The sequence below is a fragment of the Anopheles ziemanni genome, chromosome 3 (assembly GCF_943734765.1).
Source record: "Anopheles ziemanni chromosome 3, idAnoZiCoDA_A2_x.2, whole genome shotgun sequence".
NCBI lineage: Eukaryota > Metazoa > Arthropoda > Insecta > Diptera > Culicidae > Anopheles > Anopheles ziemanni.
Genome location: NC_080706.1, coordinates 24,305,328 through 24,333,279, shown reverse-complemented (window position 1 = coordinate 24,333,279; position 27,952 = coordinate 24,305,328). Strand labels below are relative to the sequence as shown.

Below are 27,952 nucleotides of genomic sequence, written 5' to 3'. Positions count from 1 at the left end.
GTTGTTGTTTGCTTTATTCATTCGAATCATCCGTGGTCTGATACGGTTTTCCGTGGTGTGCCAGGGCAATTTTCCACGAATAATTATTTTGAGCAGCACGAACATAAAGGAATTGTTTATAATTTTTTTTAATATAACGACAGACGTTAAAATGATCTAAACTAAATTAGCCGTCAAACTTGTTCAGCTGAATTCTATTGGGAAAAGCAAAAATCGGAAAAGCTCATTAGTTTTAGAAGGAAATAACATGCAGCTGGATTTGCTTTTTAATAGATAGCCAAATTCAACCAGAAAACAATTTTCATACTCATTTGTTTTCCTGGTTTAATGCAACTGTCATCAACATTGAAAATATAATGTTTCAGCGTGTGATAGGAAAGAACACAACAACTAACGGAGTCAGAAAGGGAACCAACCGTTCCTCCAAATGCCACCATAATCCAAATTCTATAAATATCCTCAACGTGAAAGCCAAACGGTTCCGGTGCAATTAGAAATGGCGGAATGGGAAATACTTCTGCCCCGGGGCTTAAGCGATTTCCAGCGGCTCCAAACCAACCCCCACCGGATGGCACTCGAGTAGATCCACTTTGCGTACCTCCACGGTGGTGAAATTTCTTCGAAATCACATTCTGTTGCGTCACCATGCCGGCGGTTTGGTCCCTTTTTCGGGCACGAAGAAACAAGGGGATAAGTTTTTCCAGTCCCGACGCAACACGTGCCGGTGCCGCGTGGGGATCTTTTTTCTTCCCCTTTCAAAGATGTCTCATCTCCGGCACATCCAACAAAGCGGGAGCTTCGAGAACTGCCAATGGCCGGGATGGATTTGGCAGCCGAGCTCCAGAAAACCCCGGCTGGGGCGGGTAATGAAATTCGGTTACATTTCGTCGATCGCTTCCACTTGCGGTTCCCGTCGCTTGGTGGTCGTGAGTTGGAAGAAAAAAACGATCCGTCTCGAGAAAACACGCACGGGACGCGAACGATGATTGTGCGTCGTGCTTCGGTTCTGTGATTTGTGAGGAAGCGACCGGGTCTGTCTAGATTTACCGAAAAACGAAAGGTTTTCCAACCGGTGAGAAAGTGACCATCGAACAGGATGAAGCCAGGCAAGCAGCGGAGGTTTTGGCCTGGTTTCGATTGGGAAAGCAAAGTAGACAACCCATGTCCACCCCCCTCCCAGAAAAGCCGAAAAGTTATTTGCACGATGAACCCGAACGGTGCCTCCGGTATGCATAATTTATGAGCACCTACCGGGGCCGGTTACGGTTGCGGATTGCAGCATCCAAATATTTTCCAGCTTTTTTTCTTCCCTTTTTTCATCCCTCTTTCTCTCTTTTTTGCTCTGTTTCCTTCACGGCCAACTCTGGCAGCACCGTTCGCACAAGACGCCACTTGCCCGCTGATACCTCCATTCAAATGACATTTATGTTTCTTTTCCCATTTCCCATAACTTATTCTGACCCTAGCGGACGAGGCGAACGAAAGTCTTTGCGTCGTTCCAACAACGAAGAACGCAACGGCATGCCGGACCATCGAGGGAAGTAAGAAAAGCATTGAAAAAAAGCTCATTAAAATTCATTAAGACGTCGAGCGTTTGTGATACAGAAAAGGGACGTAAAAAAACATGCCGTGCCGAAAAGAAAGTGTACTGCTGTCTAAAAGCTATCAAATTTGATTGTGGCAGAAGCAATCGCGATGCGGTGACGTAGTTTAGGTTGCCCCTGGACACTGTCATCGAAACGTATGGGTGGTGAATGTTGAATGCAAGAGATTTATATAATTTTTAAATTTTGACACAGACACAACACATCTTTCGCCAGTGTCTTATGTCATCGTTGAATTAAATTAGTTTCTCAGCATCATTTTTATTTTTAATTAGGGAATGATTTCCATTTGTGAAATTTTAAACAAAATGTGCTGTGTCTATGCTTTATATTTGTGTGTAATAAAAATATTCCTACTGTATGGTTTAACAATTCACAACAACATGTTGGAGGAACACTGTTTGCATAATATGACTTCTCCCAATGTCCAATTTCCAAATGTTTCATGTTTTATGTAAGTGTCATTTGATAGAAGTTTTTGATGAAAATGATGATGAATAATAATCAATGTTCTCTCAGGTTGACAGGTAGAAAAAACCCAATTGCTACGAATCAAAAGGAAATATACCGAAAATCCATATAAAATGATTGTTTGTCGATTTGAAAAGCTGTAAAGCTATTATTATGCGCGAAAATACGGGTAATAATCAACAAACAAATGTATTCATCGATTCCCCGGTTCTGAAAACATGTTATGGCGCGCATTATGCACCATCACATTCACACATCGGTACAATGAGCTACAAACAATGGGATACGTGGAAAGTGGGAAAAAATATTTCGAAGAAATGAAAACAAAAGCAGCGTGCCTTCCGGCAGTAATGAACCGTCCAAGCATCAGTTAATTAATCCCTTTTCCGTAGAAGCGCTGGTCCTTCACTCGTTTAATGAATTTAAGCGTTGCCTGAGCCGGGCGTGATTTTCACGTTTGCCTAAAAGGGTGCTCCGGTGTGTTTCCTTCCTGTTTCCCCCCGTCTCCACCAGCAGATGCACCCCCAGCGAGCATTAAAGTTGAATTAAGCTGACACTCAACACTCGACGCCTCGTTGACGGGCGTTCGCTCTAATGTTGCACTGGCACGCATCATCCATGCCTACCCCCGTTCCGGAAAACGAAGCAAACGAAACACCGATGCAGCTAAACGCTCCCTCCACGAATGGGCCGGTGTCGACGTGGTGATTCCTTTGGGCCAGCCAAGTTGGATTTTATTTACCCATTCCGACCGACCGAGTGCGAGAGAAACTTCAAGCAGGGCTAGTGTTCCAGGCGGGGTGGCTAGCCAACACTGTTGCCTGGAAGGTGTCGTGTGTGAGAGGTACCATTTGCAGTACCGAAATTCGAATTTCCTGCCGACCGCTTCGGGAGCTACACGACCCCGTCCCGTTCGTCGTCCGGGAAAGAAATTACAATAACGAACGCAAACTTCGAAAAGTGCGCCCAAACTGTCGGCAAATATGTGTGCAAATATTTGTCATCCGACTGAAGTGGGCGACGCCCTGGCAGTAGACACGACCGGCCGGGTCCAGGCGACATCTACTTGTAAGTGTATTTGCGTAGCTTTGTTGTAGCCATGTCGAGGGGGGAAATGTTCGGGCGACAAAAAAAAACACCCCACCGACTTCACCCCGGTGAAACTTCCTTCTGCTGAAAAGTGTCCCATTTTGGTCAGCAAAGTCGTGTTTGCAGCGAGACCCAGGGCACAATCGAGAGAGTGAGCAGCCGTGCATTAACATGTGGGCCCTTGTATGCTACATCGTCTGGCAAAATTGCGAACATTGTCTGATGTCGTAGAGTTGGATCGTCGAGATGTGTGTTACATTTTCCTATCTTTGTATGTCATCTTCAAACCTGGTTTGTATTGAGAAATGCTTTAATAGTTCAACAAAAATAACAATACTGACCAGTCACTCCACAAACGCTGGTCAAGGTTCCTTTACGTAAAGGGAAAATATAATAACATCGAGTTGATAGGATTTTTCTCAAAATTGTTTTGCATTTTATTTCGACTCCTATCGTTCCCTTCTCCTGGTTATGTTCAAAAAGTACTCCCAGCTAGTATGTAACCTGATTGCTTTTTTTGAACATACCCCGTAAACATTTTCCGTCCTTCCCCCCAAACGCATGTGCCGAACGCCATCAGCAGGAACGACCGAACCGAGCGGAAAGACATATACGACTTGCAAGTACCGAAAACCCATCCCCTTGCCTTTCGGGATTTTATTGAAATTCGAAAAGCAACAGTTTATGCAGCACTTAGCAGCACGCAAGGAACAGCGGGGGCACGCGGTCGGGCTGCGCTAATGTGTGAATAAATAATAAATTTCCTTGCCAAACACTTGCGACAGCAGCCGGTAGAGCGAAAGGTTGATTTAGGTGCGGCCGAAGGAAAACGGGTGCACGAACCGCCGGTTGTTCACGACCGACGCTGACGATGACACAAATTGAAGAAGTACCTTTTAAAAAATGCAATACACATTTGCTCCTACACACACTGCTGCCTGATGGCTGCGCATGCATCATGTATGTAATAAACTTACTTAACAGCATACACACACATATACAACCCCCCAAGCAGCACATGCTTACGAAGTCAGCTGGAAAATTTAACATTCACCAGCAAGCTTTTGTGCCGCCTACGATGGAAAACAGCTTCCGACAAGCTTGCTTCCCGATGACATTTGCAATGCAAATTGTTAATGACTAGTTTTTACCGCCTCCTTTGTTTGGGAAATGCAAACATAAATTATCCAGCTGGGGCTACCGGACAAAACAGAATGTGTTCGGTTTGATTTTTCCCAACCGCACGATTGTTAAGGAAGGGGTGAATGGATTGACATTTCTCCAACATTCAAATGAACTACCGGTACTACCGGCAAAAAGTTGTTCCACTTCCGTATCGGCTTTGAAACCTTTGACCTTTGAGGCAGTTTTTCCTTTCACTCCGACACCGGAAGGAAGCGCTATAAATGTCACCCAACAACGGTTCAGATGCATCCGCCAGTGAAAATCCTGCTGATATCCTTACAGTCTGACGGGATTTCCCGGGCACCCGCCCAAGCAGACAACGGTCGGCACAATGCACATCCGATGGCGCTTCAAAACAACCAACCCTCAACCCCCGGGTGGCGCACTAACAAGCTAACAAAGTTCAGCCTCAGCACGAATCAATACGCGGCACCAATTTACTCCCACATCCCAAGGCCACAAATGGCTACGGAAGGATGCTGTTACCATTGCCACCGCCGAGAGCGGACGGGATTGGAGTGTGGGAATGAAAATTAATTGGCTGATTGATTGCACCACGAGATCGGGCCCGCCACGGAAATGCAACTCGGCATTCAATAGGCTTGTTGCTTGACTGAAAAGGGCGTCGGCTCAACTAACGAGCTAAAGTTTAAGAAAACGAGAAGTGAAAAATGGACGACTCGGAATCGAAGGTGTGGGAGAGGGAGCATCGTTTTTGTCGAGCGAAAGCCATACTTCACTCGCCCTGCGTTGTAACGAGGTGATACTTTTCCAATTATGAGATTAAAAGTACCATTCTTTCGTGAGTCGAGAGCTGGATTATTCTGGCGCGACAGAGTAATGAGCTGTTGTGTTCACGATGATAATTACCTTCCAGTGAGTGCTGATTAATATTAATTAACTGTACAAGATCTTTTTTAACGAACGTCCACTTTTTTGGTAAAATAAAATTGCCATAAAACACTCTCCACACCTACCTCGACCTCCGGTGGAACGTTCCATCCCGTTGCCATAATTTTCCAAACAGCAAATTGTGCTGTTCTATCTCGATGCAAAGACCTACAACACTTCAACCACAGGCCCAAATGAGCTTCGAAATACTTCTATGTTCCCACTAACTTGACACTCGGAAAAATCGGCCAGCAAATCGGTTACGATCACTCGCGTTGCTTAGCTTGAAGAAGACTGACCAAACTTCGCATGCGGCATTCAGAGCGGAGCAAAACGCTCATTAAACGAATCAATAAGCGCACCAACCGCCCTAGAGGAAAATGGAAAAAAAAGGGAAAATGCATGTCCAATCGATTGAAGTGTTCCCACACTGTCTATTCTGTACCTCGAGACCACCATAAGTTGTGAATGAAATTGATCTTGCGTTAGTAAAAGTGTGGTATTCACCCTTTGGCGATATGCAACGCACCACAGCTTTGATGATTTTCTATAAAAAAAAAGTAATGTTTCAATGTAATGTAATCTTTGCCGTGTATTTTTTTTTTGTTTGACATGAACACATTGCAATCGCGCTGAAGAATAAATTTTCTCGGCGACTATTTGTTTTGCAATCAATTTTATGAAAAATAACACCAACAATCGAAAACAAATATTCGTCGAACCGCAGCGCTCGGAAAAGGTCAATCCCCCCTTCTTCCGGCCCTCGGTTTTTGGTCACGGAATACCGAGCACTCAGGCAGCATACATTATCATGCAATATTGAGCATTGAGTGGGTTGGGCATCGCACGGCATCGTGGCCGATGTGACTTCGTAACAAATGAGCCGTTCGCAACGGATCTATGGGCCACACCGAATCCGTGCACAGTTCTCAATCAACCAACTCTACTGTACCACCCCCTCCCACACGCTGCACTCAAGGGATGAATCGAATTACATCGCCAATGCCAGCACCGAAGAGCAGCCGCATCTCGCCGGGACGGCTTCGACCATGCAAACATATCGCATGTTGTTGTCACACATGTGGGACGGAGGTCGGATGGGTGAAGGAGTGCCGGAAATCTGCGAGAGGTCACTCGGAAGTATCAAATAGGTGGGCAGTTGACAACGCCAGCGAAACCAATCAACGCAACGTCAGCGGGTCAAGCACTCGTACGCTTTACGCAACAGTTGAATATTGCAATTATTTACTGCACCGGCAATTCGATTTCGATGCGGTTTGGGGCGGACTGTAACTAGAAATGGGATTTTGCAGACATCTTCATCGGTATGAGTTTGTTACAAATTATCTAACAAAAGTAGGACTATGATGCGATATATTTTATTGATTGATATCGAAGTAGTCTAGGAACCGATACCGGATGAAGAAGCGATTACAGTTGTTGTCGAACCAGTACCAAATGAAGATTTGGAGGGCGTTGAAGCGGATCAACATAAGATGACATTACAGGAGGGTAATCGGCTAAGGCGCAGTAAAAGGAAGCGCAAAGTACCTGGTCATTTCACAGGTTTTGTTACAAGCAGCGAACTTTTGAAAAAGTTGTGGAGCGCTTTCGAATGAATAAATGCAATTCGACACAATTTAAGCGTTTGGTGAAGACAATCGAACTGTCGGATTGAGAGGGGGTGATATCCAAGAAGTCTAGATAGCGCATATAAAAGAAGCACACCTCGAATATGTTAGTAAGTCGTTGAGCAACCAGTCAACCCGAACCATTTGTAATAATGCTGATTCCTTAATTACAAGATTGATTTACCACGGAATGTGAAATTACAATTCAACTGGACTGGGATTTAACCGAAAAAACGTGTTTGAAGTTAAAAACATTCACAGCATTAATACAACAGATTAAAACCTTCAAGCGAGTAAGATAGTCCCACCGACAACGTGGCTCAATAAAGTTCGCCAACAGGAAATATAGTGCAGCTTTGCATTTGTGTCAATGGAAGGCAGCCAAATCGTAGCTTCAGGTTCGGTTGGACAAATTTTGAGTTCATTCTTTGACCTGGTTTTCAGCTTTTCCCAGCGCCCAAAAATGGCACACGAAGAAGGCCCCCGTATTACGTAAGGTTAAGCCCAATGCCCGGTTCCTTGCGGATGGCGTGCACCGAGAATTGGGTAGTCGCTTTCATCAAATTTCATATTCCATTCGAAGGAAAGAAAAGCTCAATGCAAAAAACTGGAACAAATGTATGCACATGCAATTCCGGTTCGTTGCTTTGAATTGATTCGTCGTGAAGCAAGTGCAGGGGAAATCGATGCTCCATCGAAGTTCTCTACCGAAGGAAACGAGCAGTGCGGCAACAAAAAAGGGGCCGTCCAAAAAGCGTACGAAAGCGCCGTGGCCTCGAACGGTCCACGATCTAGTGGGCTGCACTTCCCGGGTTTCGCACCGTTGCGTGCTGCACTTTCCGATAGTGCAACGTGCGCCATTTTCCGCGGCCCCTCCCACCCCACAACCAAACACCGTAACAAAACGAACACCCCGGCGGGTTGCCATAGCTCGTGTGTTATTATTATTTATACCCCTATCGGCAACATCGACGAACCGGTCGCATATGATAGGACTTCGTTGCTCCTCACCTGACCGGGGCAAACACAAAGGTGTCCTTTTGACCCTTTTTTTTCCCTACCATGCGTTGGTGCTTTTGCGAACGTCCGGTTGCACCTCGGAGCGTCCCGTGGGGGATTTGCGTAGGCCCGGAAGGAACGTGCTTTCCAGTGCGACCGAGCAGCTTTCAAATTTTAAGACCCGCGATTAAACACGCACCCCCACCCCGATAGGTTTGAGGGTGATTTTACCGTGGGTCGGATTTACGACCAACCACTGTTCCAAAATCCACTCGCGACAGCAGCCACCGAAATAGGAAATTAATTATGCACGGGAGTGCATAAAACACGCGAATCTGTTTCGTTTTTGTTTCATGCACTCCACCAGGTCGTTTCATCGGATTTAGAAGGTCGGAGGCACGAATGGGTAACGAATTATTGCACGTGTGGCCCTCTAGAATGGCTTTTGTCGATAAATCCCGTACCAACGGGGCGACCATTGCTTAGTTTGATGCTGCACACCACGGGAAAACTCCTGCCGTTGCCACGCGTTACGCAGCCGAAACTGTTGGCAGCAAACAGCATACGGTAATTAAATTTGCTTTGTGCGACACAAACTCCGCACGGTTTAGTTTACGCGAGTTTATTAATGTCCTTTTTTGTCGGTTGTTTTTTTGTGATGCACGCACGGTGCACGAAATAAATTGAAATTGGATATTCAGCACGGGTACGGTATGGCAGGAGGGTACGAGAAGTGAGTTCTGTCGAAATCATTTCCCGCTTTGTAAACTCTGGGTAGCTTTTTACGACATGATTAAATTTTCGATTGTTTGATCCCTGGAAGGATTGATTTCAGTGAATTTAACAAAATGTGTGCGGTGATAAAATGCATTTTATATCCAACTGGTAGTATGTACTTGACGCTACTGAACCAATAAACAAAAACAAATCAGAGTACGATTTGGATTTTGCACATTTCCAACTCTTTTGTGTGTAATTTTGACGAGATTTTTGTCTTTTAGTTTAAATCGTATTGTATTTCATTTTCGTTATCAGCCAAATGAAAGGAAATAAACGACGATTATAAAAATCAATCGTGAAAGTGCTTAAAACTAAAATAAGACCATGCAAAACTGCCAGTTTAACAGATGAGTTGGCAAGGACTGAAAACCCCCTAACAATCCAAGCAGGCGTGAGAAATTTCTCCATTAAATCGAAAGGTTGTCAAACAGGATTTGCACCTGAAGCTGTTATGAATCCGTCTGTTTACGCTGCAAAACGAACCAACGCAAAACAAAGCAGTTCTATTGCTAATGCATCACCTTCGGGTCAATTAAACCGATGTTGCCAACCACCAACGCACCCCACTTACCCTGTTCTCGTCAATCAGGTGCCATGCGTTCATCGTTGATGCTTTCACTGTAAACATCGGGAAAACTATCGCTCTCTCTGTCTCTCCTTCTCTTTCTCTCTTTCTTTTTGGGTGCATCCTTTGCGGAACCGCAAGACGATAATACATTTTGCGTATTCACGGCCGCACGACGCCACGGTCGTTCCAAAAGTGGTGGCCCGTTTTGCGAAAGGCGAATATTGATCAACCCATCATCGGCATCATCGCCGTCACGGCAAGCCCGACGACGACTGCCATGCAGTGCTTGCGGGTTGGACAAAGGCCGAGCCCACCCGAGGCCACCGTGCGTCACTATCCGGCCTCGCTGAAGTGCGGAAACCGAGGTGTCTATATCGTGCGCACAGCACCGAGAGCACTCTCTGCCTCCCTTCGATTACCCACGGGCGGCTGGCGTTTTCCGATACATCGTCCCGCTGCGGCTAGATACATACACGCCCGGTGCCACCGGCAACAATATGCTGCCATCCAAACGCCATGACCGGGCAAGGGCACGGGGCAGGGAAAGTGGCGTGCTAGAAGGCGCGGGACACCGGCACCCAAGGATTAATCTGCATAATGCAGAGGCAACGCCGGGCAGGACGACGACGACGCGGGGCCTCGGTATAAATGTTTTATTGATCACGAACATGCGTGCCCGGGAATCACCCGGGGTCGGTGCAGTGAAATGGAAGCGAAATAGATCCAGTGCCAGTTTATTGAATAATGCAAAGGAAAGGAAGTTCACTATTCTAGCTCAAGTATGATTGCCCCGAGGCAATGGGAAAAAAAGTAAATGAAAGAATGAAAAACCGCACGACACAATGATGCTCTCGAGAGTTGATGGATTTTAAGTTCATTCCACACGATTTGATTTCTTTCGAATTCATGAAAATCAGCATGTTCCAACGAAAATTCACAATTAGTAAAATTGAATAATCGAGCAAATTCATTTCACACTTTATGGACTTTTAATATTTCCTACATTCTTTTTGACACATTTCTGCAGAATTGTTATTAGAAGAACCAAAAGTATTGTATCATCTTGTAGCATTTTAAGAAAAACCTTTTAAATATCGAGATTTTTTTTTATATCTATTTTCGGGTTTCATGTTGCATGAGGTACATACAAAATCTTGAACTAACCTGTTACAAATGAAATGGTTAAATCCATACCTTTTTTAATTGCAGTTGGTAACGCATAACATTTCTTGGAAGACATGGTTTTGCATTTATGTTTAACTATTCATTACTAGCAACTGAGCTTTCAATATGCAACGAAAAAAACCGACACAAACAAACACAGGTCGCAGCTACGTGTAATTTTTGTATTATTTGGCATACCGCAAATTTACGCTGGCAAATGTAATATATCCTTATTGACGAGCGCTGACACAATTTCCGCACGGTGACGCATTCCGTATAATTTTTCGTGCCGAATGCCCATAAGATGGGTACACCCTAGTAGCAAGGAGCGGCGGAAACAAGAGGAAGCGCACATTTTCATCAACATTTTGCAGTTGCGAAAAGAAACAACAGTTTTGCGCGCTAGCGGAAAGCACCGACGTCGCATTCGTTTACAGCACGGCGATGATATGCAGGGCGAGAAACACAATGAAACTGTATATCCATATAAAACCGATACAATGCGCCATCGTCGGGAGTTGAATGGGCTGATATTGCGGAAAGCACACAAAAAAACTTACACACCCAACAAATGATAGCCATCCAACCGTTCACATTCAATTTTGGCGAAAATCGAATTTTCCCGCACAAGCTGGCGAGCCCATACCAAAGGAGGGGGGGGAAACCTATTTGTCTGCCAGCTTGTGGCTATTTTCCCCAATTTCGATTCGATTGTCACCAAAGCTCTGCTTTGGCCCACTTTTTTCCCACGACACCCCGAAGAGCATCATCCGGACTGGACCGAACTGTTAAATTGTATGCCATTTCATGCACCATTCGCCAACCGACCGGGGACTGCCTGGCCGGGCTGTGTGCACTCCGGGGCGTACGGATTGGGAGCCATTTAATCGAATTGTATACGCAATTCGGCACGTATGTGAGAAATAAAATTAATGCCACTGGTGACGCAAATAAATCGCCGTCATTTGACAGGCCTGTCGCGTGTCGGGGAGCTCCTGGCCGATGACATAAAATACGGCTGCAGTCTGGTGGAGGCAAAGAGGGACAGCGAAACCCCGGCCCCGGGGTTTGAGTAATGGTCTCGCGTCCTCGAGTTCCCTTCAACGTGCCCCGAGACTTCCGAGACGATGGACCTCGCCACGGGGTAGTGATTAAATCGACGAGAAAGAGCCGCCCAAATTGGAGCGATCAAACGACCCACTGGAGGTTACTGCGGAGGGAAAACGCCAAAGAGAAAATGTCTCACGCAAACGAGGATGCAGAAGGCCATGGTTTAGCAACTTACGACTTTCCTTGGAGCATAATTAGTAAGCCAGAAGGGGCGAAGTCTTTGGCGCGATAAACCGGAACGTACCGGTTCTTTATCTTCCAATTCTCGCAACATCTCATCAGACTTTATGACGCCATCATTCGCGTCGGAACTTGTGGAGCTTGGCTCGGGGCTTGGCATTACTGACTCGGTATTACCTTTTGCCATTCCCACTTGGATGCATCTCATAAGGAGCGTCATAAAAGCGGAGTACAGCGGTGTGGCATAAATCTTTCACCCATCCAACGGAGATACCACCATCATCTCGCGCCCTTTGTTTCGATTGTTGTAAAACAATAAATCCTCCAGCATTCGTATTGCAGATATGTTACTCGTTTCGCTTGTTTTGGGAAATCTAATGGAAGGAGGAATAAAATGGATGGCATTATATCGCATATAAAAGGGAGATTTGCCAGACATCACTGCATTAAGGACGAAGAAATGACAAAAGAAACAGCTGAAATAAATCTTCAAATTGTAAAGATAACAAATGGTCCCTTTTTATGATCGACGCTAATCAACAAACACAATTGTTAAATTTAAGTATAACATCTACAAATCATTGTAGGAACACGAAATCAAATCAATCAAATTTTTCGTCACACTTTTTTATAGAAAAATTAATTAAATGTGCCGCTTTACATCACTGTTTTAACAACTTTTAGCTGAAAAGATGTAGTAGTAAATTAAACCATACATAATATATAGATAATTATGCAGATGTTTAAAGACATCTCAAAATCATTAGTTAAGGACTTTTCGAAATCATCGTTTCATCGTTAATACTTTATTTATTAGAAGCAACAACTGGAATTATATAAATCAACACTTTTAAGGATGCTCCAAATATTTCCACACTGTTGCTACTAATTATACTACTCTAATTAAAGTGGAGCATGTAATTAGCTGCAGAACTTGTCCACGAATTGATGGAATACATGTTAAACTCAAATTATGCCGAAGCTCTTTCAGCTCAGGTCCACGTGGCACGTGCCAATAATTAGCTTTTCTCTTATTTTATGTTCCAGTTTTGCTCTTCCCCGATGCACCAACGTGCAGCAAATTTGTGGAACCGGACCCAGTACGGAGCGGTGGGCAAGGTACATATTTGTGCTAAAAACCGAACCTCAGGCCTTCCTCCCTTTGGGCTACGTATGTTAGAGACTATCAAAAGAAATGTTGCACGAGCTTCCATTTCGCGGAATAACCAACTGCGGCGCAGAGCGACCACGAAAAAACGAATGGAAACGGAAACCTGGTGTATCGGGACAAGCGAAACCAAGCTTGTGGCCAACGGAGTGTCGCAACCATCCCTCCCTCCCCGTGCGGCTTAACCGTGAGTAAAGGAAGGATTCCTTTTTTTTTCTATTTGCTCAGTTTTCTTTTACCCCGAACGCTTATGCCAATCCTCAATCCCTACGGCCCTCGTCGACCCGCGAAGGGAACCGTAAAAATGAAGCCAGCTTAAAGTGACAACAGGATAACCATAAATTGTCCCTCCGAACAACCGAACTGCGGCCGGTAACGAACCACCGCCGCCGGGTGCCGGACCCGCCTCCGACTGTCTCCTCGGCTACCCGGAGTTTCTGGGAAAACAAATTAGCAATCGTTTGATTAACTTTTTTATAGCACTGCACTGCTTAATTATTTCAACGAAGGACCTCGCGAAAAGTGGAAAATAACTGCCTCCCGTCTTCCAGCCCTGCGTGCTCCCTATTCCTCTTCGATTGCCATATTAATCATCAACAGCAACAACGAAATCATTGCGATGGATGGGGCCACCTTCGCGGGGAAAACTTTCGTTTCGCCAAGTTGGCAATCTTTGCGAAGCAGATACCTCCGGCAAGTACCACACCCAGTTAAGCTCCTTGGCAGCTATTCTCAAGGCGAGACACGTACCGGTCCATCAGTTGGATTGGGGATTTATTTGTTATCAATTAGCTGCCCGAAATCTGAATACGTATAAGCTGGCATAAATAAAAAGTTAAAAACATTCATGTTTCAACCTTACACACTCCTCAACATGACATCAACCGTGAAATACTTTATGAGAAAATAGCAGTAAATTGTTGTAAAAAACATTGTTAAAAATTCTTAATAACATCTGTTTGATTTAATAACATGTCTGTATGAATAGCAGCCCGTAATAACAAAGTTCTATAAGAATACTAAGTTCTTATTGTAACGTTATTTCAATCTATACATCGAGAGCAGAAATTATGCTATTCCAAATTATAAATCGAGGAAATAAGAAACTTCAATCGTTTGCAACTAAACATTTTCAATTTGATTTGATAGCTCCTTAGTCACACTGATAAGACAATGATGTGCAAAAAAAAATTGAACTAATACAATCGTGTATATTATAATCATGTTTCTAGAATTACGAACGTATGTAAGATGATGTTGGAAAACCTGAGTTTTGGAAGAAACTAGTTTGAGAACCACTGCTCTAACGTCACTCGGGGTCATACTTTTTGCTGACCTCTTTATTTCTGATCTAACCGAGCGATCACAGTCGTTTACGGGGGTTTTGGTGCACGACACACTTCAATGCGGCCGCACTTTGACGATCCGACGATGAGCAATGACCGACGACATTGTTTCGGCGCTAATGTGGAGTGCCAGAATAATTTGCACTACTTTTGCTTCGAGTGAAAACCCCCGTTTCACAGCGCCCTGTACCAATGGTTGGAAATGGAAAACGTGCTACGCCATCACATGATGAAGCCAAACAAACGAAAAGTTTTACGACGGCTCGTAAAAGTACGAACTTCTTGTGCTTTCCCCCAAATGTGTCCTTCCCGATACGGCCCGGTTTGCCATGCGTCAGCCTTCAAGGGTTCAAGGCAAGTTCACGATCGCCATTGCGCCATTGCCTGCCGTAGTGAGGCCCAATGTGTCCATGACCTGCCGTGCGGCCAGCAGGCGGGGTGTTACACTGGTTAGCCGGGTGGGTTTTCCGCTGTGATTGAATTGTGCTCCCAGGCCACCCAGGTCCGGGAAGCTCAACCCGAACATGAAAATGAGCTCCCGCTTCCTTCGACGCGTTCAATCAAATTGCTTGATTGATGGCGCGCAGTAAGCAGAAACAAATCCCGACAGCAAATCCGTTAAGTGTTTGGCTTGCAAAATCCACTTCTGAACCGACGGATCGAAAAACAAAAGACTAACGGTCGAAGCCTTGTGACTTCTTGCGTGGCCATCTCCCCGCTCTGAAAGGCTCTCCATCGGCTGCCGCTAATTGATTGATGTTGTTCAATCAATCCGTGCCGTCTGCGACTTTGTCCAGTGGCTACGACGGTTTGGCATAAAGCAGCAAATGAATTGCACCAATTTGGGCGTCTTATCGCTAGCGCTCTCTCCGCATTCGGCTTTCCTGTTAACCGTCCCGGATGCCGGTGCGAGGGATATATTACAAGATCCACTTTCCGAACGACTTACGTAAGCAGACGCTTAAGCACAATCGAAAACAGATCTGCTCGATGGGAAGTGCGATGGATGAGAACATTTTTTCCCCCGGCGTCTTCTGTTGACAATTCATTTTCGATTGCGAAATCCTTTTTATACCTCGGCGGCTAATGTTGCATGCCGTAAAGTTGCGTGTCTGTAAGGAATGTACTGGAAAATTATTGTACCATTAAGGCGTGCGCATCTAGATAAACCTTTTCACAACCACGGCGAGTGCTGGCAACAAATCTTAACCATCATCAGCAATCAACACGCGACCGAGCGTCATTTTTAAGGAATCTTTTAACGACTCTGTAAAAATGAATTACCACGTGGTTACCGAGTATAAAGAAAAACAAAAAAACCACTCGGTAACATTTGCATTTAATTCTGTTTGTTTTATACCCACCCCATCCCATGGCGGACAGTCGGGAAGATTTATGATGTGGAGTGTTAATGCAGCGTGTTTTCGTGTTTGTTTTCTTTCCCACCGACACAACATAGCTGCAATCTACTGCAGCTAATCAAGGAGTAAAACAAGCCCTGAATGTTCGTTACACATTCCCGACATCCTTTGCCGGTGATTAACTCGAAAAGCTCGTGAAATTGTAACTTGCCAAAGTTCTACTACTTTCCCCCGCCCCGTAACGTAAGCCAACCTTGAGCATCCGGTTACGATTTCTAAACATTCCAAAATCCACTCGGAGCACGATACACTTGACGGGTTCGCCCCCCTTCCCTCCACCGGAATCGCCCCGGCGGTGCGGTGGCGTTAGCGTTCATCCAAGCAATATGATATCTTTCCATCACCTGGCGCCTCCACCACCGGAGCATTGCCTATTTTTCCAGTTGTTTTCCGGCGCCGCAAAGGAAAAGGAGGTGGCGGGATGGAGGGGGGACTATTGCCAGTGGAATGTGATCCGTGTGCACTGCCATTGTTTCACAAACGCCAAGAACAAAGTGTCACACACGGTTTCGTCGGGGTGCTACGAGAGGGTGCCGAAAAGGAAAAGCAAGTTCCTTTTTGGAGTGTTCAAACATAATCTTTTCAACTACGTTTACACACGCATCAGCGCAGCTTTGCATTAGGGGGAAGGAGAGGGAGCGTTGCTTTTGCAGGCGGAAGTTAGTTGACATCCATCCTTACCCGCAGATCCCTTTTTTGTCCTACCAAGATCATCCATCAAGTTTGGGGGAAGAAAATACTCGCTGGTTGACTGCTTCCCCCCCCCCTCCCCCCCACCACGGAACGAACATGTCAAGAAGGGAGGAAGGGAGGTCAAGCGGTATCGGGAAGGTTTGCAAATATACTATGCGACGGTACGCAAACTCAAAAGGGGGGTGGTTTTGGGTTGGCTGGTTGAGTTGAGTCTTGCGATAAGCACCGTCACTCACGAACCGGCATGTGTGTGTTTGTGTGTGTGATGTATGTCAGGCGATTTAACAACCCTCGGGCCCAGGGAGGAAGCTTCTCTGGAACTACTGAACAGAATGCCGCCTGGAAAGGGAATAACAGAGCTTTCACTGACATTCTAATGACCCAACCAGGATTTTGCTAAAACTGTCGAAAATACTGCATACCGAACGATGCCATACATTTCAAATGTTTTTAATGTTTTAAAATAAAAATTGTTACATTCATATTTTACTTAATATTAGCCAGTTGTAAATAGTTAACTGGTACAAGCTAAATCAGCTGATCTTATTGAAATTGAATCCTTTATAATAAATATATATTCTTGATTTTTTATACAGTTTTAGGAAATGGTGATGGTTCTTCTGATTGAAATGAAAGAATAAGAATTTTCTTACTTGAGGTAATACTCGTTTCTAGTTCTTCTAAAAACGCCCAAAACTAGACAATTTTCGAAAGTAAATAAATCACAAGACAAAACCGACGTGTATGCCATATATAAACTGGATATAAGTAGCTATTCATCGTTCACTTTGCTGCTCAGCTGATTTTACGATGAACCTCAATAACTCAACTGATATATGGTTGCTATCAGCATGGCTAGTTTTTTTTTTACATGCCAGGAGCCTCGTGATCGGTGCGAAATGAAAGAGACGCATACAAATGAAATCCTCAGATTATTTTCTTCAAAACAAAAATTAATAAAAGTGACATTACTGCAGCATACCCAACATTGGGCACGAGTGTCTGCGTACCGATGTACCAACGTATTTAAGATCAATTTTGCTTCAGGATGAATAGAGATGGGAATATTTAAAAAAAAAACCCATTAGCTGTACAATCCGCCTTGAACATTTATCTCAGTCAGGTAAAATAGAGGTAACTTTCTTATAAAGCAAATAATTTAGTTTAAACTGTAGCTAAAGCTGGACTGATTTTATGATAGAAAAAATCAACTCAGACGTGGTAGTAATGTGTTCTATCCTTATGAATATACGATGAACCGCTTGAAATGACGGTCAAACTGGGTACCCTTAAATCAATTTTATTCAAAAATAAACCAATAAAAGTATTATCTCATTCGTGTGTACAACTTCATGCTGCCTTTTAAAACAAGAACTAGTTTGCCAACCCCTGAACTAATTCCATATGATCAGCATCTTCACAGTCAAAGTAGCCCATGAGCGAGACAAAAAGTGTAAAGAGAGGAGCAAAGAAGAAAAAACAACCCCAAACGCTTATCGATCATCATTAACGGGGTGTTTGTTATCTCTTCCGTGACATTGAAATTGACGTCAGGCTTACATTTTAAAGTATGCATAAAAAATTAACCAAATGTGACTCGACAACAAAAGCAACTTGAACGCATGGCTGGGATGAAGCTGGTATTTGAAACAGTTTTCCGAATGAAAATAAATCTCTAAAGCGTCCGGCATGTTGAAAACATTCGCTACGGTGTCATTGTTCACAAGAAACATGTTTTTTTCTGCCGAACTAGAATTTCTAAACCGGTACATTACGTCCACGCGGCAAACTCAGTTTCACCACAACCGGCAACATAACTCTGGCCAACCGAATTGAACATGACCTACATACTTGTTGTTGTTGAAGAATGGTGCCTTCCACACACAACATATCAACCAACATAACGTAACCCTGCGTGAATCAATACCCACCTGCGGCGATTCTTCTGGTACAACCATTGTTGCTTCCAACTTCCGACAAACACAAGACACTATCACCACAAAAGAGTTGTAAACCGATTTGCCGAACGATTCAGAATGTAAGGACACGTGTTTTTCTAAGATGCACCGACCGCGAGATGGGAACGCGTTCAAGGTTCAGTGTTGTTTACATCATAAACAGCCGCTTGACCGAGCGTCCTCCTCTCTGCCAGCTTCCATCTTTGTACCGCGTCACCTGAAGCCGTTTGTCAGAGCTGTCAAATAACCCCGTTCGTTTCGGCACATGCGCACGATTCCCAAAAAAAACCCAACATATGACAACACCGAAAGATTCTGCATTTTCCTCTATGAAATGATATGCTTGAATTAAAATGAACTAAATGTTACGAAACGAATCAATTAAAACAGGAATGTCGAAATGTTTTTAAAAGAATTCGTTTATTATTTATTTAATAGTGATCATTAAAAACTATGCGAGTCTTATTTACACATGATGTTTGAGTTTGTTTCGTTAAACATTGATATTCTACGTCACCCGGGGGCGTTTGTCTCGGGTGGACGTGTAGTCTTAAAACAAAACTGAAAGATTTTGTATTCTTCTCCCGCTCATTGGTCGGGATACTTCTACAGGATGGTTCCGCGGAACGAAGAGCGCTGCCGGTTCGATTCGAAATGCTTCCGATGCGTTTAGATGCGTGACGTGCCCGTACCATTTATGTACTCTTCCATCTCTTTGTCCAAGGTCCGAGTGTTTGCCATGTACTGATCCAGCTCACTGTCCAGCTCCTCGCGGCTCTTCGGTTCCTTCTTCGCTAGAGGAGTGCGATTTTTCGAAGCTGAAAACAATTCGAAAGAAATTAGCTTGCGTTTTTTGGGCATCTACATGTAATCATTCACACTTACCACTGCGTCCACGAACGCGTGAGTTTGCACGACGCGATCGAGAGCGTCCTCGTCTGGATGCGCCGTTAGCAGCTTTGTTGCCATTAGCCTGCTGCTGTTGTGCCTTTCCGCCTGCTCCCTTCCTTCCAGTTTCTCTGCAAAGAAATTGATAATTGTCGTGGTTCGTTTACATTGTTCCGGCGCGAGTACGACGGTCTTGCACAGGACGTGAGGCTCGTGTTTCCGTTTACATTCAGAAGATCCATCAACACATCCAGTGCAATCCTCACAGGACCACAGGGTATCCTCTTCCGCGGCCAGTAGAAAGTCTACTAGTATCGTTCTCCAGTTTCGTGTGCTTTTTTTCGAATGAAGATATTGAAGTACATGAACATCATGCTGAAGTGACTCTGGATTGTACGGACTCCCCGTTTGTGAAAACCGGGTTCGTGTGTTGCAAAACAAAAATCCTGACAATATTTAACCAAACATTATAGCAAAACCGGACAAGTGAAATGAAAATGTGAATACAAGTGTTACGGTTCTAGGTATGTCTCTCACCAATCCAGCAAAATCCGCTTCCGAAAACGCTCACCGAACGATACTAGAAGCAGTCTCCAGCGCCCAACCTCATCTGCTTTACACCACCATCCATCCCCTCGATCGCCTTTCCTCCTCAAACAAGGATTCACAATACGAAGCGTTTGCTCTCTACCTCTCTTGGGACCGCCGAGGCCATCTGTTTCGTTACGAAATCTTATCTTTATCGCGTCATCACAGCTTTCGTCAAGTCCATTTTCGAGCGCCCACGGTAGATGACGGATATGGCTGCTTGCTCGGCTTTACCAATATTAGGTAGCATTATTCATTCCCCGAAAACTAAATCTCTACACACAGACGCATCCGGCATGCGGTTCCAGTTTTGGCAGGCGGGGCACCGCAGTTTGGTTACATCTTCCGTAGTGGGCCGTAGTAGCACAGGTCCGTGTTTTAAGTCCCACGGTAGCAAACGACAGGGCGAGTTAGAGGCAATGGACGCTCCTTCCTTCATTCATCAGCCGGAAAGGAGGGAGACAAGCGTTTGCATTAAACATACTCGACCGGAACTCGCGCTTGAGTCCGTTGAAGATCGAGGAGTAAGTACTCTAGTAAAAGCGACGCTACCGTCTCGATGCCAATCTCAAGCCACTAGAAGTGCCGTCAAGGTGTTAACTTTTCTCGCGAAACTATGGTGGGACCTGTCGACCGATTTTGCTAAAGCCACACACGAGACGAGCGCTGCTGAAATGAGAACTACAGTCCAGCAGACGAAACCCTTTGCTTCGCCGGTAGGTTTGTAGTAGTGTGTTTCTCGTCAAATCAATTTAAAAGCTCCATCTCCTTTGAAATGCATCATCCGGAAGATCTGACCGTCAGCTGCGAAGAGATGCCGTCCTTTCGCTTGAGGATTGGGTTGCGGACGTCAGCAGAATTGCGTTCCATTCGGGGTAAAGCTTTGCGACGAAGACACAACCTTAAACCGCCTTAGGGGAAGGGTAGCAATTTGACGCTGAAGGATAGAAGATCGCCCTCGATCGGCTGATGATGAGAGCCGGTGCAGACATGAGGCGCATTCAGTGGATCAGCAAGCGGCGGGTGAAAGAAAGACCATTCCCAGGCCATAGGATGACGGCGCTCCTTCCTGGCCGGTGTGTTGCATATCGAGTACGATTTGCTTAGAAGGTCATACGCGGTGTTGGAGACACCTTTCGGGTGGCACACCAATTCACCCTCAATTATTACCTCTTCAGGGGGCGTCCGACGCGCGTACCGACGGCGGCTACAGCGGTAGTGGCCGCTTTCTTCACACCACGACGGCGGCGGCTTTGGCTGCGCTTGCTCACCCGTCCACCACCACGGGCACTTGCCACCGCTGTGGCGGCCAGCTCGTTGGTGCGGTTCGTACCGAGCCGACTGTTCACGCTTCCCGAGCGCACGTTTCGTCCCCGGGAGCTGGCCCGCTTGCGCGAACGTGCCCTTCCAACATTGTTGTTATTGTTGTTGTTTGCGTTTGTGTTCGCGATGGCGGCTGCTGCGCGAACACGGCTTCGGCTACGGCTACGGCTGCGACTGCGATTTGCAGCCCCGTTGTTGGTAGCCTTTACTGCCTGGACGGCGGTTTTACGAAGCAGGCGTCGGCGGGCATCATTGGGTGCCACTGCTTTGCGAAGCAGAGTGGCCACGTTCAGACGATTGCGGCTTCCGGCGCGGGTCAGATTGGTGCGTGGGGTAGTAGCGCGGGGCAGCCGTTCACGCGATCCGGCGCGACGTAGGTCCAGCTGAGAGTTTGTGCGACCAAGTGAAGGCTGACGACCGCGAGACGTGCTGCGAGTACGCGAGGCACTGCGACCACGAGAAACACTGCGTCCACGTCGCGTTTGCCCACCACCTCCGAGACGAGAGGCAATGGATGGAGTCATGCCACGGGTCCTCTGCAACTGAATACGATCCGCATTCATTCTGCAAGTATACAAAACAAACAAAAATGTCACAAATTAATAACAATATATTAACCTTCCGAAGATGTACTTATATAATAATTACAGGTGGTATATTCCTGCAAATCTTCATACGTAACGATAATATTATATATTCCCTGAGTCGAAAACAACATTCACAAAAGCACATATTATGTAAGGTTTAAAGAAAAAAAAACACAAACATTATGAGAACTTGACATGAGATCCAAATTGAGTTTTAAATCTGAGATTCTCTAAAACGTTCTATAAATTGTTTTCTTAGATTAACAAGTTGTTCAGTAACATTTGTGCGAAAAATCATAGTTTTACTTTTCACATAAGCATGGTTACGGCGAACGCTTTTCCTTGAATTATGACATCAAATTTTATCGACAGTGGCAAAGCTGATGTTAACCTATAGTCAAGGGTTTAGATTTTATAGTAAGTTCTACCAATTGTTTTCTTAAACGAGACAGTTGTTCAGTAACATTTGTGCGAAAAATCATAGTTTTACTTTTCACATAAGTATGGTTACGGCGAACGCTTTTCCTTGAATTATGACATCAAATTTGATCGACAGTGGCAAAGCTGATGTTAACCTATAGTCAAGGGTTTAGATATCAATTGATTGCTCAAACGAGACAGTTGTTCAGTAACATTTGTGCGAAAAATCATAGTTTTACTTTTCACATAAGTATGGTTACGACGAACGCTTTTCCTTGAATTATGACATCAAATTTGATCGACAGTGGCAAAGCTGATGTTAACCTATATTCAAGGGTTTAGATTTTATAGTAAGTTCTACCAATTGTTTTCTTAAACGAGACAGTTGTTCAGTAACATTTGTGCGAAAAATCATAGTTTTACTTTTCACATAAGCATGGTTACGGCGAACGCTTTTCCTTGAATTATCACATCAAATTTGATCGACAGTGGCAAAGCTGATGTTAACCTATAATCAAGGGTTTAGATATCAATTGATTGCTCAAACGAGACAGTTGTTCAGTAACATTTGTGCGAAAAATCATAGTTTTACTTTTCACATAAGTATGGATACTGCGAACGCTCTTCCTTGAATTATGACATCAAATTTGATCGACAGTGGCAAAGCTGATGTTAACCTATATTCAAGGGTTTAGATTTTATAGTAAGTTCTACCAATTGTTTTCTTAAACGAGACTGTTGTTCAGTAACATTTGTGCGAAAAATCATAGTTTTACTTTTCACATAAGCATGGTTACGGCGAACGCTTTTCCTTGAATTATGACATCAAATTTGATCGACAGTGGCAAAGCTGATGTTAACCTATATTCAAGGGTTTAGATTTTATAGTAAGTTCTACCAATTGTTTTCTTAAACGAGACAGTTGTTCAGTAACATTTGTGCGAAAAATCATAGTTTTACTTTTCACATAAGTATGGTTACGGCGAACGCTCTTCCTTGAATTTTGACATCAAATTTGATCGACAGTGGCAAAGCTGATGTTAACCTATATTCAAGGGTTTAGATTTTATAGTAAGTTCTACCAATTGTTTTCTTAAACGAGACAGTTGTTCAGTAACATTTGTGCGAAAAATCATAGTTTTACTTTTCACGTAAGTATGGTTACTGCGAACGCTCTTCCTTGAATTATGACATCAAATTTGATCGACAGTGGCAAAGCTGATGTTAACCTATATTCAAGGGTTTAGATATCAATTGATTGTTCAAACGAGACACTTGTTCAGTAACATTTGTGCGAAAAATCATAGTTTTACTTTTCACATAAGTATGGTTACGGCGAACGCTTTTCCTTGAATTATGACATCAAATTTGATCGACAGTGGCAAAGCTGATGTTAACCTATATTCAAGGGTTTAGATTTTATAGTAAGTTCTACCAATTGTTTTCTTAAACGACAGTTGTTCAGTAACATTTGTGCGAAAAATCATAGTTTTACTTTTCACATAAGCATGGTTACGGAGAACGTTTTTCCTTGAATTATGACATCCAATTTGATCGACAGTGGCAAAGCTGATGTTAACCTATATTCAAGGGTTTAGATTTTATAATAAATTCTACCAATTGTTTCCTTTATCAGTAAGTTGTTCAGTAACATTTGTGTGAAAATTCATAGTTTTACTTTTCACATCAGTATGGTTACGGCGAACGCTTTTCCTTGAATTATGACATCAAGTTAGATCGATAGTGGCAAAGCTGATGTTAACCTATATTCAAGGGTTTAGATTTTATAGTAAGTTCTACCAATTGATTTCGTAAACGAGACAGTTGTTCAATAACATTTGTGCGAAAAATCATAGTTTTACTTTTCACATAAGCATGGTTACGGCGAACGCTTTTCCTTGAATTATCACATCAAATTTGATCGACAGTGGCAAAGCTGATGTTAACCTATAGTTAAGGGTTTAGATATCAATTGATTGCTCAAACGAGACAGTTGTTCAGTAACATTTGTGCGAAAAATCATAGTTTTACTTTTCACATAAGTATGGTTACGACGAACGCTCTTCCTTGAATTATGACATCAAATTTGATCGACAGTGGCAAAACTGATGTTAACCTATAGTCAAGGGTTTAGATTTTATAGTAAGTTCTACCAATTGTTTTCTTAAACGAGACAGTTGTTCAGTAACATTTGTATGAAAAATCATAGTTTTACTTTTCACATAAGTATGGATACTGCGAACGCTCTTCCTTGAATTATGACATCAAATTTGATCGACAGTGGCAAAGCTGATGTTAACCTATATTCAAGGGTTTAGATTTTATAGTAAGTTCTACCAATTGTTTTCTTAAACGAGACTGTTGTTCAGTAACATTTGTGCGAAAAATCATAGTTTTACTTTTCACGTAAGTATGGTTACTGCGAACGCTTTTCCTTGAATTATGACATCAAATTTGATCGACAGTGGCAAAGCTGATGTTAACCTATAGTCAAGGGTTTAGATTTTATAGTAAGTTCTACCAATTGTTTTCTTAAACGAGACAGTTGTTCAGTAACATTTGTGCGAAAAATCATAGTTTTACTTTTCATATAAGTATGGTTACTGCGAACGCTTTTCCTTGAATTATGACATCAAATTTGATCGACAGTGGCAAAGCTGATGTTAACCTATATTCAAGGGTTTAGATTTTATAGTAAGTTCTACCAATTGTTTTCTTAAACGAGACAGTTGTTCAGTAACATTTGTGCGAAAAATCATAGTTTTACTTTTCACGTAAGTATGGTTACTGCGAACGCTTTTCCTTGAATTATGACATCAAATTTGATCGACAGTGGCAAAGCTGATGTTAACCTATATTCAAGGGTTTAGATTTTATAGTAAGTTCTAACAATTGTTTTTTTAGATCAATAAGTTGTTCAGTAACATTTGTGTGAAAAATCATAGTTTTATTTTTCACATAAGTATGGTTACGGAGAACGTTTTTCCTTGAATTATGACATCCAATTTGATCGACAGTGGCAAAGCTGATGTTAACCTATATTCAAGGGTTTAGATTTTATAGTAAGTTCTACCAATTGTTTTCTTAAACGAGACAGTTGTTCAGTAACATTTGTGCGAAAAATCATAGTTTTACTTTTCACGTAAGTATGGTTACTGCGAACGCTTTTCCTTGAATTATGACATCAAATTTGATCGACAGTGGCAAAGCTGATGTTAACCTATATTCAAGGGTTTAGATTTTATAGTAAGTTCTACCAATTGTTTTCTTAAACGAGACAGTTGTTCAGTAACATTTGTGCGAAAAATCATAGTTTTACTTTTCATATAAGTATGGTTACTGCGAACGCTTTTCCTTGAATTATGACATCAAATTTGATCGACAGTGGCAAAGCTGATGTTAACCTATATTCAAGGGTTTAGATTTTATAGTAAGTTCTACCAATTGTTTTCTTAAACGAGACTGTTGTTCAGTAACATTTGTGCGAAAAATCATAGTTTTACTTTTCACGTAAGTATGGTTACTGCGAACGCTTTTCCTTGAATTATGACATCAAATTTGATCGACAGTGGCAAAGCTGATGTTAACCTATATTCAAGGGTTTAGATTTTATAGTAAGTTCTACCAATTGTTTTCTTAAACGAGACAGTTGTTCAGTAACATTTGTGCGAAAAATCATAGTTTTACTTTTCACGTAAGTATGGTTACGGCGAACGCTCTTCCTTGAATTATGACATCAAATTTGATCGACAGTGGCAAAGCTGATGTTAACCTATAGTCAAGGGTTTAGATTTTATAGTTCATTCTACCAATTGTTTTCTTAGATCAATAAGTTGTTCAGTAACATTTGTGTGAAAATTCATAGTTTTTTTTCACATAAGTATGGTTACGGAGAACGTTTTTCCTTGAATTATGACATCAAATTTGATCGACAGTGGCAAAGCTGATGTTAACCTATATTCAAGGGTTTAGATATCAATTGATTGCTCAAACGAGACAGTTGTTCAGTAACATTTGTGCGAAAAATCATAGTTTTACTTTTCACATAAGTATGGTTACGGCGAACGCTTTTCCTTGAATTATGACATCAAATTTGATCGACAGTGGCAAAGCTGATGTTAACCTATATTCAAGGGTTTAGATTTTATAGTAAGTTCTACCAATTGATTTCGTAAACGAGACAGTTGTTCAATAACATTTGTGTGAAAAATCATAGTTTTACTTTTCACATAAGCATGGTTACGGAGAACGCTTTTCCTTGAATTATGACATCAAATTTTATCGACAGTGGCAAAGCTGATGTTAACCTATATTCAAGGGTTTAGATTTTATAGTAAGTTCTACCAATTGATTTCTTAAACGAGACAGTTGTTTAGTAACATTTGTGTGAAAAGTCAGAGTTTTACTATTCATCAGCACGTTTACGGAGGACGCTTTTCCTTTAACTTTAATATCAAATTTGAGCCTTATTGACAAAGAGGATCGGAGTCGATAGAATATGTTTAAACGAAAGAGATTTCAGCAATATAGGGGTCCGCGACAACCGAACGTTAAAAAATCGATCCATGAGCGCCAAGGCTTACCACCTCGACGACGTGGGTTCAACCGAGACCGTACCCTCCCCTGTACGTATCTTGTACACATAGGGTGAAAGTCTCGTAAGCCCTTAACGGGCAGGCATGACCAACAAGGTCGTTTACGCCAAGAATAATATACTTCCCACAATAATATGTTTACGTTTACTTCCCCTGAATTAAAATTGACAACAAATTCAGTTTATGTAATAAGTTCCACTTACGTTGCGATATTATTGAAGCTGTTTGAACGCTGAAAACGTTGCAGTCCTCCTTCCAGCTTATCAATGGAACGCTTGAATTGCAAGGCCATAGTGTTTCGCTGAAGCCGCTGACGAGCGGGTCGGCGAATGGCAGTCTGTAGAAGGAAAAAATTAAATTGTGAAATTTGAACTGTTGACAAAAAAAATGAGGAATCTATAGCAAAATATTTGCTTACGTTCTTTAGCTGCATGGCTGACTGCATTGCATTCGAACGGTCCCAGCGCTCGACAAGCAGGCGGTTTGAATCCATTCTAGAGACCGAATTGGACCGGGTGCGAGGAGGTCTTTCGAGTCCGGAAACTGTCATTCCCATGGCAGGACCTTTGGAAAAGGCTGTGAACCGATCGTTCAGCGACATTCCAGTGGAGTTGATGAAATGTATTTTGCTGATGCCGTTGTTCATCATCTTGAACTCTGCAGTTAAATGCGCAGAAAACCGTATACACACGCGGTCACAAACACAGCGCTTATTACTCGCCGAGAAGTATTTTTGATAATAATGTATCTGGGAATGAAAAATATGGTACAGTTATAGAATGATCGGTATAGCATTGCACTTTCCTTGCAGATATGACGATTATTTCCACGAGGAGGATGAGCAAATTCTATTTTGGGATGACCGACGCCATCTTTTATTACGAAATTCTTGGGTAAAGGTTGCTTAGAACATCAAAGCGAAAACCACGGCAAAAGTGCTAAATATCAAACTTACTTCTTCAAAAACCACGTAAATTGTAGTCTGCGTACCTTTAGCCACGTAATTACTTGTATTAAAACGTTGAATATCCACTTCCACTAGCTACCCACGCGTTTTTCAATATTCACAGGCTTTTCTTTTCCTGTCTCAGACACGATCTGCTCCACGTCTGACAGAAGAATGTCAGAAAATCTGTCGTGTTGTTTGACAAGTGCTTTCAGTTTCGCTACACTTGAGACCAATTGAATAAGGCCTGGATGGTTTAACTTGTTAGTTGAAAAACAGATATTAATCGTCTCTGTCTGACTGAAATAAATGAGAGTAGATTAGGATTGATTTAATTTTGATATTTT

At 43.0% G+C, this 27,952-nt stretch overlaps 2 protein-coding genes across 2 annotated transcripts in view; both read right to left on the bottom strand.

Moving 5' to 3' along the window:
• Positions 1-18,412, bottom strand: part of LOC131287701 (nicotinamidase) — a 46,325-nt gene extending 27,913 nt beyond the window's left edge. The window contains exon 1 of the mRNA XM_058316777.1: positions 18,232-18,412. Coding sequence (XP_058172760.1) covers positions 18,232-18,258 — 27 coding nt within the window. The 5' untranslated portion in view covers positions 18,259-18,412. The remainder of the gene's footprint in view (positions 1-18,231) is intronic.
• Positions 18,413-18,659: 247 nt separating this feature from the next.
• Positions 18,660-27,372, bottom strand: LOC131287077 (uncharacterized protein DDB_G0287625-like). The gene is made up of 5 exons (XM_058316093.1): positions 27,078-27,372; positions 26,863-26,996; positions 20,905-21,621; positions 19,144-19,277; positions 18,660-19,076 (listed from the first exon to the last, which is right to left on the bottom strand). The coding sequence occupies exons 1-5, from the start codon at positions 27,306-27,308 to the stop codon at positions 18,928-18,930; spliced, it is 1,365 nt and encodes a 454-aa protein (XP_058172076.1). The 5' UTR covers positions 27,309-27,372; the 3' UTR covers positions 18,660-18,927.
• Between the last annotated feature and the right edge of the window lie 580 nt (positions 27,373-27,952).

Excerpts from the sequence above, each read along its gene's own strand:
- LOC131287077 (XM_058316093.1), bottom strand. The coding sequence starts at position 27,308 with ATGATGAACAACGGCATCAGCAAAATACATTTCATCAACTCCACTGGA. Across the intron at positions 19,278-20,904 it reads GTCGGACGCCCCCTGAAGAG|AGAAACTGGAAGGAAGGGAG; the intron begins GTAATAATTGAG and ends ATTTCTTTGCAG. Across the intron at positions 19,077-19,143 it reads ACGCGTTCGTGGACGCAGTG|CTTCGAAAAATCGCACTCCT; the intron begins GTAAGTGTGAAT and ends AATTGTTTTCAG.